This window comes from Thunnus albacares, chromosome 9 (genome assembly GCF_914725855.1).
Source record: "Thunnus albacares chromosome 9, fThuAlb1.1, whole genome shotgun sequence".
Taxonomy (NCBI): domain Eukaryota; kingdom Metazoa; phylum Chordata; class Actinopteri; order Scombriformes; family Scombridae; genus Thunnus; species Thunnus albacares.
Genome location: NC_058114.1, coordinates 1,473,779 through 1,488,273, shown reverse-complemented (window position 1 = coordinate 1,488,273; position 14,495 = coordinate 1,473,779). Strand labels below are relative to the sequence as shown.

General features: G+C 41.4%; 1 protein-coding gene across 2 annotated transcripts in view; it reads left to right on the top strand.

Annotated features, from left to right (window-relative positions):
* The first annotated feature begins 253 nt into the window (after positions 1 to 253).
* Positions 254 to 14,495, top strand: part of patj (PATJ crumbs cell polarity complex component) — a 139,989-nt gene continuing 125,747 nt past the window's right edge. For both annotated transcript variants that reach the window (XM_044360806.1, XM_044360805.1), the window contains exons 1-8: positions 254 to 484; positions 761 to 900; positions 2,001 to 2,175; positions 9,159 to 9,287; positions 11,306 to 11,554; positions 11,731 to 11,833; positions 13,172 to 13,260; positions 13,538 to 13,667. In XM_044360806.1, the coding sequence (XP_044216741.1) occupies positions 284 to 484; positions 761 to 900; positions 2,001 to 2,175; positions 9,159 to 9,287; positions 11,306 to 11,554; positions 11,731 to 11,833; positions 13,172 to 13,260; positions 13,538 to 13,667 (1,216 nt within the window). In that variant the 5' untranslated portion in view covers positions 254 to 283. The remainder of the gene's footprint in view (positions 485 to 760; positions 901 to 2,000; positions 2,176 to 9,158; positions 9,288 to 11,305; positions 11,555 to 11,730; positions 11,834 to 13,171; positions 13,261 to 13,537; positions 13,668 to 14,495) is intronic.

Genomic DNA, 14,495 nt, shown 5'->3' with positions numbered 1-14,495 from the left:
CCTTTATGTTAATATAAACTGTCTAAAATTGCAAACAATTATGATTTAAATTAGAAAATGTCAAAAAAAAATTGGCAAAGAAGAGTCATGATTTAGATATTTGGTGCTCCGTCACATTAATTTTTACAAAACAGTCATTTTGTTTAATGTTTAATAAGCAAATGAAAAGATTAAACACCTGCAGCGTTTTTCTGTGCAGCTCCAACACATGTATCACCTCCTCTTCCTCCTCCTCCTCCTCCTCCTCCTTCTCTTCCTCTTCCTCTCTCTGCAGCTGAGCAGCATGCCTCCTGATACCTGCAGTGAGTTCAGTTTCTCTAAGAAGGGTCAGCTGATCATGAGCGCCGTTAATCTTGCCAACTGCTCGGCCCCGCCCACCCTGTCCACCTCCTCCTCCATCCTGACCAACGGCTCGACTCCGCCCATCCATCAGACTCCGCCCTCGTCTGACCTCCTGCAGAAATGGATCCTCGACGCCGCCAAGGTGGGCGGAGCCACAACACACGCACACACACACACACACACACACACACACACACACACACACAGCACGAATATCAACACAAGTAAAAACCCCTGATTCTGTGTGTGTGTGCGTGCGTGTGTGTGCGTGCGTGCGTGTGTGTGCGTGTGTGCGTGCGTGTGTGCGTGCGTGTGTGTGTGTGTGCGTGTGTGCGTGCGTGTGTGCGTGCGTGTGTGTGTGTGTGTGTGTGTGCGTGTGTGTGCGTGTGTGTGCGTGTGTGTGTGTGTGTGTGTGCAGGACCGTCACACAGAGCTGGTCAGTCTGACTCGGCCGCTGTCCGGCGGTCTGGGCTTCAGCGTGGTCGGTCTGAATCCTGAAGGAAGCAGCAGTCACGGCGTCTTCGTCAAACACATCCAGCCTGGAGGCATCGCACACAGGTTCACTCACACACACCTTTATTCTCCTGTTTCTACAGCTGGATGAGTTTGGAAAGTACAAAGATATGGGGCTGTGGAGTTGCATTGTGGGTAATGTAGGCACCAGGTTTAGACAAGGAATAATAAAGATGATGAGTCTAACAGTGTTTAAGAGGACGTATTCTGCAGCTTTATATTTATATTCTGGGGCTCTACTGGAATAAAAACTCCTTATTTATCTTCTACTGGTCCTTTATGCAGCCCCTCAGTTCAGCCTCTGTCTGAAACAGGCCGTTTTAGCTCCTGTCTCTTTAAGGCCCCGCCTCCTGATGAGCCCACTCTGTTCTGATTGGTCAGCTTCAGGAAGCTTCCTCCGGCTCCGGAGGCTACGTAAACAAACTATAGTAGCAGGATTTCACTTCTTTTTCTCCTTCTTTACTCCAAATGTCAACTTCTCAAATCTTCTTAGCAACCAAGATTACGGAACGGACAGCTGTTTATGGGCGTGTGCAGTGAGATGATGTCAGCTTGTTGGCAAAGTAGAAAAGAAAAACGCCACAAACGAAGCGTTGAGAGCAGGTTGAAGCCCTGAGTTTTGACTTGCAGGCAGCGTTTCTACAGACGTTCACCTCCACCTTTAACATCTGACATCATAACTGTATAAATAACAAAACCACAAAAAGCAGAATATGTTTACTTCACTAACGTTAAAGGAGTACAGAGTTCTCTTAAGTCAAACTTTTAACAAACTTTCTAGTGTTTTTGCAGGTTTTAGTCCATTTATTATAAATTAATTATATGTTAAATCAACAGTTACCCACTAAACTGTCAGTTAATGTTTTTACATCTTTATAAGTCTGTTAATGATTAGATTAAAATAACTGCTATTTGAATATTATACTCTTTCAAATCACAATTTTGATATAAAAGCTATGAATTAGTTTTGTTTTAGCATTTAACAGTTACTGCATGAAGCTTTTAGCCTCTCTAATCAGAAACAGATAAGTGGATTCCTAAAATCTAATAAACAATAACTATTTCAATATCAGTAACTGTGGAGAAATGTCTGCGGTGTTAACAGCTGAAGTTGTTGGTTGACTGTTGTTGCGTTGCGTCTGCAGGGACGGGCGTCTCCAGGAGAGGGACCAGATCCTGGTGATTAACGGCAGTCCTCTGGAGCCGGGGATCAGCCAGCAGCAGGCGCTGACGCTGCTGCAGCAGCCGGGAGAGACGGTGGAGCTGGTGGTGGCCAGGGACCGCCCACCGAACGCATCATCACCGCACGCCATCGACACGGTAAGAAAAGTCTGCAGTTCATCCGAAACCGTTCTAATGGTCAGTATGAACAGGAGGAATGATTACAGCAAGATAAACAGCTTTAATGTTCATTTGATGACTGACTGTTGGTTTAAGACACTTGAAGAACTGTGAACTCGTCCTTTAACGTGACGTCAGGAGTCTGAAGGTTTCGTCTGTCTGTTTGCTGTTTCTTTGCTCATCAGGAATGTTTCTGATCAACTGTATTTATCAGCTCTGATGTAAATAATTCATAAACTTGTGAGCAAACAACGTGTTTTTACATTTCTGTTTGTGTTTCATGTTAGTGAGCTTTAGCTGCAACTAACGTTTAGTTTCATTATTTATTAATCTGCAGATTATTTTATGATTAAATGTTTTGTCCGTAAAATATCATGATTTCCTAAAAACCAAAGTTAATATATTTAAGTGTTGTTTTATTCAACAAAAAGTTACTAAATATATAAAAAACCAAATCAAATAGTCACATTTGAGAAGTGACTGAAACCATTGATTATCAGTTTTCCATGATTAGATTATTAGTAGGTGTATTTTTGAATTTTGGACGGAGCTTCTTCCAGTCTTTATGCTAAGCTAAGCTAAGCTAAGCTAAGCTAAGCTAGGCTAACTACATCCTGACTCCAGTAAAAGCTCAGATATGAGATTTACATCATCTGATTCTCAGAAAGACAAATAATCAGCAATCTCCCAAAATGTTGAATTATTCCTTTAATTTAAAAATATAGAAATATTAGTATTAATACTGACTGTGAGGAACTCGAAAACATGACAAATGTTTTTATTCAACATTTCCTCTCAGATCAATGATGTGTATTTTTGTTGCTATGGAGACATTTACTCACCTGCTGCAAGTTTTATTTTATTATTTATTTTTTTTATGAGAATACAAGACAGAGTCCAAAAAGCTCCAGATGGGAGGAGTGTTTCTGATACTAAAGTTTTACTGTCAGCTGTTTGAGAGAAGCGAACGCCGATCGTGAAATCAAGTGTTTTCTTCGGTTTTCTTAGTGGTTTTTTTTTAGAATCCGTTTTAGGTAAAAAAAAAAACAACAATGTAAAGCATATGATAGCTCTAAAAATTATAAGATCCAGGATGTTAAAGTGTCAAAGTCAGTAAACTCAAAGTTCCCAGCAGGACCAGTAAAACCAAACATCATTCGGTTGAACGTTGAGCTGCAAAACCAGATGTCAGCTTTTCTCATTTAGAGACGAAACTTTCACTTATTTTCAGTCTGAGTTTGCACATTTGGTCGCTTTTATAGCTCAGCGTGAACATCTAGTTCCTAAAGCGCACACACACACACACACACACACACACACACACACACACACACACACACACACACACACACACACACACACACACACACACACACACACACACACATCATTCAGCATCTTGGCTGTCACTCAAAAACAAGCATTGCTGAGAGGGCGTCAATCATAACTGGAGGTCACTTTCAGGCGGCGCCTTTGTATCAGAGTGAGACCTCCTGTTTATGACGAGCCGTAAGTCTGCTGACATTGACTCGGATGATTTTTATGACCTTTAAAGCCGATAGGAAATCAAGTTAGTGCTTCCACTCGCAGCGTCGCTCCTGACAATATGTATTTAAGTCTGAGAGGAGGCGCGATCAATGAATGTCGACATGACAGGGGGGTGGGTGGGGGGGTGGGGTGGGGGGGGAGGGGGGGGGGCTGGCAGCCAGGAGGGAGGGAGGGAACGTATATGAACATATACACCGGGGGGAAATGACAGGTGGACGAGACAGTGATGTCACCATGAAACTCACGGAGGTCAGAGGTCGTAGATGGAAGGTGAAGATGTGAAGCTTCTCTTCTCTGCTAAGCATTGTGGGTATTTGAGTCCTTGAATTTCCTGATATGCTGTAAAAATAACAACATGTCAGTAATTGACTAAATTAACGTCAATTAGTATCCTAATAAATTTTGAATCTTCCAGCAGGTGAAGATGATTGTATGAACTGAATGTATGATGAGAGGATTTTTACATTATTTACTGCAGAATCATTTAAACTGAGGACATCGTACTGCTAGCTTACTGCTAAAGATACAACCATAATGTCCCTGGTTCAGGTCCCTCTGTCCCAGTATCCTCCCTCTCTACACTTTCAAACTGCTCAATAAAGGCAAAAAAATAATAAAAAATGAGTTACAGTTAAAGAGTACGCCACAGATATAGCATCACGCTCCTAGAACCACCCACAATACCTCCTTAATACCCACAATGCAACTGGACGACTCGCATCGTTTACTAAATAACATGAATACGAGGTCGGTGCTGCTGCGTCCTGTAACGTCATTTAACAGACACGTCGATCAACTTCCTGCACGTAAATTCAGACCTGATGTAGAAAAACCTTCATCGCCGCCGCAGTGAGCTCACTTCTGTGGTGTGAATGTTTGCAAACGCTCAGTCATGACGGCGTGCGGACTGAACTAACCGTTTAATTAAGAAGACTTAATGAGTAGGGATGTGCAGAGAGCCCAGTATCTGTATTTGTTGAGGCAGCAAAATTATTTGTATTTGAATAAAAGTTATTACACTTTTAATTAAAGTGTTACAATAAGTGTTCATGAAGCGTGTGTCATTAGTTCAGTTTTATCTCTGGGGAACACCCCCAACTCCGGGACTGATGTCCAAATAAGGAAATATGCGTCATGTAGCAGGTGGATGTGACTCCCCTCACTGAGACCTGCTGATAGACGTCACAGCGGAGCAGAGGAGAGACACTGAGATAGTGATGTAATGTTTGAAATGGTTTATTTTTCTTCCAGAAAACAAATAATTTTTAAAATAATTGTATGAGTTTTATGAATATTTGTACTTTGCCGATTAACATATTAGTAATCAGACACACCCCCGTTAACGAGAGAAAAGCTTCCTCTACTTTCAGTGTTTGCATGATTTGCACATAAAGGATTTTTGGAGGATTTTTCGTAATCTTGGTGTTAAAAAACAAACTGCTGGAAGGATTTTTCATCCTGACTTTCCATGTTGTTGTTTTGCTGTTTTGGTTTATTCTGAACATCTATTTCCTGTCTGTCCGTCCTGGAAGAGGTTCCTCCTCTGTTGCTCTGCCTGAAGTTTCTTCCACTGTTTTTTTTAAGGATAGAGGGCACCAGGAAGCCTCCTCAGATACGTACAGTATCTCTTTTATAAGGGAGACCCAAATGGCAGCGTACAATAGGTGTCACATAGTCATTAATTCATTAATTAATTAACAACCACACAATCTTAACACGACAAAACAGAAGCTGAGCGACATGAGGAAGATGAAAACGTGACGATTTAAAACTATCAGACTCCTCGTGAAACGTTGTGTGAATGTGACCTGATAGGAAGGTTTCCACATGACATTTATCTTGAACATTTTCCAAGATTTTAAAGCCCTTTGACATTAACTTGTCTCGACATTATGGTTGAAAGAGTCAGATCAGCGTTAAGTTCGTGGACCCGACGTCTCTGAGGGCTGATTGTAGTTCTCTCTACAAGCTCGTTGTTACTGTTCCTCGTGTAATAATGAGTCTCACACCTGCCTGAGTTACTGGACCTGAATACATGAGAGGACGTGAAAATGTTTTGAGCTTCTCGACATTTAAATAAGCAAAAGAAGAAGAAGATGTCAGTGAGGATAAACGATGTCGGTGACTGAAGCGCAGCAGGTCTGGACTGTTAATGTGAGCTGAGGATCACAGGTTAGTCTGAGCCCTAATGATTCTGCCCCGCTCTATTGTAGGATCATTATCGCACAGAATTACACTGTCCCTCTTGTTTGTTACCCTCCTCCTCCTCCTCCTCCTCCTCCTCCTCCTCCTCCTGCCCGGCTCGTTGGATCCGGGCCACGTCCTGCATACCAGGCCTCCGATCCGCCTGCTTTTGTTTTATTCATGTCCCGCTTCTATCGAGGTCACGTTTAATGGAGCTGCGGGCATAAAAAACACAACTCTGGATGGGATTTTATTGCTGTTCTCCTGGCCCCCCCGGCTAACTATCAGCCTCCTGAAGCCAAGACTCCTCCGCCTGAGCAAATTCAGGCGCGCCTCTGACCCGCCGTCACAGCCGATGTGTCGTCCTGCCGTCGCTCTGTTGTCTCTCCGCTGCTGGACTCGGTCCCACGCTGACAGGAAACTTTAAAGTCGCTCATAAAGACGGCTGTAAATCAGAGAGTCAGATATCATTTCACAGCCTTTTGTCTATTTAGTGAACATCATCCCGCCATCGATTAGGACGGCGTGTCAGCAGACGCCGCGCTCCGGAGTTGAGAGTTAATTTACGACCTCTCCTAAAAAAAAATGATGAAAAGCAGAAAGAACGAGGATAAAAACTAACAGATTGAGCAATTAAAGAAACCAGAGGGGGGCTTTTAAAAAGTGCCTCGACTCAGAGAAGATGAACTAAGAGTCACCTGTCAGTCAGAACGCAGGGTCAAAGGTTGAAAAGCTGTCACAAAGCAGAGAGAATATTAAACAGAAGAGAGAAATCTCCTCCATTCATTTCATCTCTTAAAGCCAAACAACCGACTAAACGTCAGAACTCTCCGCCATCTTTGTGTTAACGGCGTTTTACTGCGACACAAACACTCAGCAGCACTTTATCAGGAACACCTGTGTAATCTAACGCAACAGCTCCGACATAAATTCTGCTTTTATGAAGCTTCTATGTGTTCAGTTTTTGTTGACATTGTGGGAAAGGTGATAATTCTACTTTATGATTATTATCGAGGTTGTCGAGGGTGCTGCTGGTGGACTGGAGGGCGTTTATATTGAAGTGTTCCTGATATTTTGTCCACCCCCATTTAAAAACAACAAGGAACAGAGTCGAATGTGCTGTTACAGACGTGTCAGACACTTGACCTTTAACCTGTGATGGTCTGTGGGTTTATGGGAAACAGGGTTCGTTAAAGGCCTGATATCAGACAGAACCGTCAACTCGTCACACTCGGTTTCCATCTTCCAACGCTCCGGCTGGCGGTGGCGGACTGTGATTTTGGTTGTTGTCCATTTTCAACATGGCGGCAGCTGCGTCACAAACTCTCTCATATTACAGCTAAACAGTCCAAGTTTAAAACATGTGAGGAGAGAAATAGACAACGCAGTAACAGAATCTTAGTTCATATGTGTTTTACTCCTCCTTGGTTCAGGTGCACGGCATTAGTCCCGCCCCTGCTGCTGATTGGCTGATAGTTAGTTAGCCCTGAAGTGCTCATTGGATCAAACGTCTGGAGTCAGAAACCCTCCATCTGAGGAAAGTTTATGTTCCGATGCTGAACTTTGTTATTTACGTTACTCCAAAAGTTCCTCCGCTGGGATTTTGAATGAAGGTTTCTGACTTGTGGAGGAGAAGCAGGAAGTTCTGGTTTGACTTCAGCTCTCTATGAGACGGAGGAAGACGTCTTGTATCAGATCAAAGCTGTAATAAGAGACCAGACCCTCCTCTGATTACACACACACTCCCTAAAGACTGCCTCTGTGTGTGTGTGTGTGTGTGTAGCAGATATGTGCTGCAGCCTCTCATTGATCAGCAGCTGGTATCAGAGAGGAGGAAATGCTCTCAGCTGGTAATTACCTGCTGAGGTTCAGTTTAACAACCTTTCACCTCAGGACAGATAGTCGAGCAGCCGGCCGCTCCGTGAGGCTGCTGCTGCTCCGCTAACGGGGAGGAAACAGGAATAAAATGATGAATTCAGACATGAATCTACTGTAAATGATGCAGGTTCAAAGAATTAATAGGAACAAATCATTCAGCCTTCAGCAGGAAATGAAATAAACTTTATTTATATTTAAATAACGTTCTCTGAAAGGCAGCTTTAAGTTTCATCAGGTCTTTTTTTTAACTTCATTCTTTGCTTCTTTGCATCGTTTTATGTTATGATTTAGTACAAATAATGAGGATTTAGCTTAAATTAAAAACCTTTTTTTGTGTTTTCTGAATATATTTTAAAACATGTAACAGGAGGAGAAATATAACTGATGACAGATGAAATCCTCAGACTTTACATGGATTACAGACTATTAATGAACTGGATCAGATAAACAGTGTTCATGTAAATAGATGCAAACAATATGTAGATTCTGTTTTGTTTGGGTTGTTTGTTTAAATGTGTATATTATGTTTGTGTTTGTGTTGTTGATCTCCAGGGACGTCGAGTGTAAGATGCTCATATATTGATGATGTTAATCATTGTTGATTAATGTGTGTGAATGATTCTATGAGGTAAATGTAAATGTCCAGAAATGACAATAAACAGTTTGACTCTTCTAACTCTGGACCTGCATGTTGTTTAACAGCTCGCTCACACTCGTCGTCAAACATTTCCACTGAGACTAAAAGGCTTCTGACTCTGAGCCAGATGATCTGGATCTCAGTCATTTCTATTTCTGTAAACATGAAACGTTGAGTAATGAATGAAAATAGAGAAGAGAAGAAATAAGAACTGAGGTTCATTCAGATTCATCGGAGCGAGTAACAAACTTACAGGTGACTTCAAACCTGTCGTCATGATAAAGTTACATTAAATAACCTTCATCCGTGATTTTTCCCTCCATGATATTGAGTCTGAAACTGTTCCTGACGTTTCTCCTGACATGGTTTATTTGGCTCGTTAGTTGTCATAGTGCTGGTTGTTTTTTTTGGTCACCAGTATGTTTGGCAGTATTTCATGATGTTTTCTGTTTGGTTGCAGCCGTCACAGTGTGAGAATTTAGTCCTAAATGTCTCTAAATCAGCTCAACAACCAAAGACATCATCAATTTTCTGTCACAATGATCGACTCTCTTGTACGACAGTCGTAGTCTGAGTCACCGAACCAGCCAGTTAGTCCTCACGTTGAAGTCTTTTCTCTTGTAAAAACATGAAATCTGACGTGTGTTCAGCCCGTTGAGCTTCCTCTCCTGGTTGTTGTTGATGAGTGTTGTGTGTTTCTGGTCCCGTGTTGAAGGATCGGTGGGGTCATGTGGAGGAGATCGAGCTGGTCAATGATGGATCCGGTTTGGGCTTCGGCATCGTGGGAGGAAAGACGACCGGAGTGGTGGTCCGGACGCTGCTCCCAAACAGCGTCGCTGACAAGGTGAGTGATGAGATTTATAACACAAATATTTTAGCTTGGTCAAGGTTATTCTTTTTTTGTAATTTATAAATATTTCTTCTGTATGAACACAGAGAACTGTACTAAATAAAACTAAAATAAAACACAAACAAACTAAAAGGTTATTATTAAACTGTGTTCATTTTTACTGCTATCTTCATCTTGTATATAAATGCATTTAAGCCACAGAAATGGACTTTCAGTTAATAGCATTAATTTGTATTAATAAAATATAATTTGTATTTGTAATATTGTAATTTGTAAGATTGTTGCTGTGAAATATAAATGAACTTTGGTCTTTAACCACTATATATATTTACCAAATTCACATCAGTTGCACCTCTAGTGTAACTTTCTTACATATCTGCTCTGTAAATCACTTCCTGTGTTTTCCTATCAGAAACAAAAAGTGAGAAATTTATATTTTAAATTCTCTGATTTCGTAATGGCGCCCCCTAGTTTTACCTTAATAGATTGTAATCGATCAATAAAATACAGTTTCATCATCAGCTTACACAGCGGAAGTCTTTATTTCAGTTGTTATATCACAGTCAGAGCAGACGGTCACACTGAGCCTGATTGCATCCTGCTACACAACAACCTCATTAGCTTCCTGCTAAAGTCTGTGAGTCTGCAGATAGACGTACTTTTAATTAACTGCTAACACACTAGTGAACAGGAAACATACTAGCACTTGTCAGTCACAGTTCAGGATATCTGCAGGTCTAAAAGTCTTAAAAACCATTGAAAGTTTCCTTTAAAAACAAAAAGGCCTTAGAAGGTGTTAAAAGTCTTAAATGTCATTTACAGAAGCTCTTGATTCTCGTCTCTTTCCTGCTGTAGACGTTAACATCAGCTGTAAGTTTTCTTTGTGTGTTTTGTGGCTGTCGGGAGACATTTTACATCTATAAACTACAGTGGTAGTTGTGCTGTAGTGAACACCTTCACTACTGCAGCTGCTTTCATTCGCTCACTGTCGATGAGTGTTAGTTTTAGCAAAAATATAAATGAACTTAAATTAATTCATCATTTTTCATTTGTTTATCCTTCCATCCATTTTCTGCTGCTTCACTCAGCCCAGGTCACATTCATCTAATGAATTATTGTTATATAATGCTGGGAAGTAATGAAAACAATCACATATAATGATAAATAGTTTGAATCCTAACTGTATCTCCAGTGTTGCAGGGACTCCTGGCTCATGTGTACACCAGCTGTCTGTTTATATTCCAACAGAACAGGTTCAGTAAAATAATGGTGACACACAGCTAATAAGTTATGATAACTCAGAGCTCAGTGGACGTTTGCTGCATAAATAAAGCTAAAAGATGAGCAGTACATCAGAACAGACAGCAGGCAGCGGGAGGACTAAAGAAGGAATTATCGCTTTGTAAGAGGATTAATTAGATCAATTAGATTAATTGGACAAGATTCATTTCTCTGCAGAGAAGTGAAAAAAGGCTCAGATGCAGTGATGTTTGAGACCGCTCGGCTTTCCAACACACTTCCTGTTCGTCTCTTTGTTCAGGTCTTTCTTTATCCCTCTTTTCCTCTTCCAACTCGTCTTTTTTCTGATGTTTTTTATTCTCTGCGTCCTCTCGTCCTCTTGTATCTCTTCACTCTCCAATCCCTCCATTTCTTCTTTTACCCTGTTTTCTGTTTCTTCTATCTCATCTCCTTTTTGGTATCCTCTTCCACTTCCTGTCGTCTTCTCTGCTTTTTTTCCTTTCATCTTTGCTATCCTCTTCATCACCTCACCACAGCAGGAGTTAAATGCTGGTTGGGTTGGGCTCAGACCCTGGAGCCCAGAGGGTCAGAGGAGTCTTTTAATATTTGGTATTTGCAACTAAATACAATCCAACATTTGTTTTTGTTTATTTTTTCCTTCATATTACAGCTGCTCAGCCACTTATACTGTAAGTGACCTTTCATTGAAGTCAGATGAGCAGAACAGCTCTGAATCAGGCTGCGTCTGATGGTTTTTCTCCTCCTCCAATCAGGACGGGCGTCTCCGCACAGGTGATCACATCCTTCGCATCGGGGCGACACCCACCGGCGGCCTCACCAGCGACCAGGTGGTCAAGGTGCTGCAGGGTTGCGGGAGTCATGTGACTATGCTGATTGCGAGGGACCCCAGAGGTCAGAGGTCAACGGCACCGCCTCCCCCGCCACCTCCAGACTCCGCCCCTGTCTCCGCCTTACCCCCCCGACCTCCTGACGTGACCCCCCAACGCCGGCAGAGCAGGACGGTGAGCAGTCAGAGTAAAACGTTCAGTGGTCATTAGAGTCAGAGAAGAATCAAACTGATGAAACTTAATACTGCTGGCGATGGAGGCGGTACAGTCCGAACTGAAATATGTATGTGTGTGTGTGTGTGTGTGTGTGTGTGTGTGTGTGTGTGTGTGTGTGTGTGTGTGTGTTTCAGCCCAATCTGGAGGGATATGAGATCCATGAAGTTCCTCTAACCAAGAAAGACGGTCAGAGCCTCGGCATCTCCATCATCGGCTACAACCCCCTGACCAGCCAAGGTAGGAGAGCAAAAAACTGTTCAAACGGCACCAAAAACACACTTAAACACAGTAAAAGAGCTCTGAAAACGCACTTAAACACAGTAAAAGAGCTCTGAAAACACAGTAAAAGAGCTCTGAAAACGCACTGAAACACAGTAAAAGAGCTCTGAAAACACACTTAAACATAGTAAAAGAGCTCTGAAAACACACTTAAACACAGTAAAAGAGCTCTGAAAACGCACTTAAACACAGTAAAAGAGCTCTGAAAACACACTTAAACACAGTAAAAGAGCTCTGAAAACACACTTAAACACAGTAAAAGAGCTCTGAAAACACACTTAAACATAGTAAAAGAGCTCTGAAAACACACTTAAACATAGTAAAAGAGCTCTGAAAACACACTTAAACATAGTAAAAGAGCTCTGAAAACACACTTAAACATAGTAAAAGAGCTCTGAAAACACACTTAAACACAGTAAAAGAGCTCTGAAAACACACTTAAACACAGTAAAAGAGCTCTGAAAACACACTTAAACACAGTAAAAGAGCTCTGAAAACACACTTAAACACAGTAAAAGAGCTCTGAAAACACACTTAAACATAGTAAAAGAGCTCTGAAAACACACTTAAACATAGTAAAAGAGCTCTGAAAACACACTTAAACATAGTAAAAGAGCTCTGAAAACACACTTAAACACAGTAAAAGAGCTCTGAAAACACACTTAAACACAGTAAAAGAGCTCTGAAAACACACTTAAACACAGTAAAAGAGCTCTGAAAACACAGTAAAAGAGCTCTCATTAAAACATCATGAGCAAAGGTAAGACAGAGAAACAATCGTTGAATACAGTCAGACACACTGAAAATGCCCCAGTAACTCTCTCATTGGTCAGACGGCACCTGGCTACTGCAGAGCTTTACAGTTAAAGATCTGCAGCTGTTTCATATGTGCAACACTTTTTTATAATCAAATGAATTAGAGATGAAACAGCTTATTGAGAAGTTAATCAACAGAAATTATTTTGATTATCAAATAATTGTTACTCATTTTTTTTCTAGCAAAAAAGTGGAATATTTATTGTTTCCAGCTTCTACATGGTGAAGATTTTTGGCCATTTGTGATAATAAAATTAATATCTTTGAGGTTTAGACTGTTCACACTTTTCTAGACCAAACTATTAATCACTTAAATGAGAACATAATTGCCAGATTAAGCAATAATTAAAAAAATTGTTAGTTTCAGCCATAAATGGAATAAATATGTGTGTGTGTGTGTGTGTGTGTGTGTGTGTGTGTGTGTGTGTGTGTGTGTGTGTGTGTGTGTGTGTGTGTGTGTGTGTGTGTCTCCCTGCTCAGATGCTGTAGGTGTGTTTGTCAAACATGTGGTTCCAGGCAGCGCAGCGGACCAGAGCGGAAACATCCGAGTCCACGACCGGCTGATTGGTGTAAGAACCTGCTGTGTGTGTGTGTGTGTGTGTGTGTGTGTGTGTGTGTGTGTGTTTCATACAACATAACCATCATAACCAATTTATATTCGGAGAAATTAGAGCTCATGATATCTTTACATCTCTCTCTCCTCCTGTCGTCTCTCCTTCTCTTTGTCTTTCCTTTATTTACCTTTTTATGTTGTTTTGTTCCATTCGTCTCTTCTTCGTCTCTTCTTTGTCTCTTCTTCGTCTCTTCTTCATCTCTCTCTCTGTGTCCTCCTGTCTGTCTCACCAGCTGGACGGTGTCAGTCTCCACGGTCTGACCAATCAGGAGGTGCTGGAGGTGATGAAGCAGACGGGTCAGACTGTAGTTCTCACTTTGGTCAGGAAGAAACCCAGAACCCTGGAGAGATCCCTGGATAAAGGTACAGACAAAGAGAGAGAGAGAGAGAGAGAGAGAGAGAGAGAGACTGTCCTCTATAAAACTCAGTCAACTCTTACTGTTACTGCTGGACCAGGACTGCAGGTGTGGTTGTTGCTATAACGCTGTAGATATGGCTGCAGCAGCTGGACTGTTGCTGCTCTGATTAACATCAACCAACAAACATTGTGACACTCAGGATCTGAATCATTGCTTCTATCAGATATGATAAATGTGTTTTCAGGAACCAGTCAGCACAGCTCCGTCACGTCACACGTAGTTACACCTGTTTAAAAACTGATGTGTCACAGCGTCGGTCATCACAACAAGGAAAACCACAGCCAGGCTGCAACCATAATCACAGAAACTGCATCACAGTATAATTACAGTAATTGTGCTAACAGGGCAGGTTTCATAATCAAATAACATTAAACTTAGTGAAATATTGCAACAATAGTCTGAGTCAGTTTGAGTCCCGGAGCCAACTGTCAATCACAGCCGTCAATCAACAGCCACACAGCAGACAGCAAAGCTACTATAAGTCTAAAAATCTTATTAATGGAGCAATAATTTCCAAAACGACCACCAGCAGACTTATAATAGGGCCTGAATTTACAGACTGAGACCAGAATGACTCGTTGAAAACAATGATTGACTCAGTATTTCTAGAGAGAAGTATTTCTAGAGCCAGTTTAACTAACCTCCATTAGTTAATATAGTTACTATATGTAAATATATAGTTAATATTAGCTGCAGTGATCCAGACTGAGGTGCATCTACTCACTCTGTGGTCACAAGCAGAGACTCACTGATACATAAAACATCATCTCTG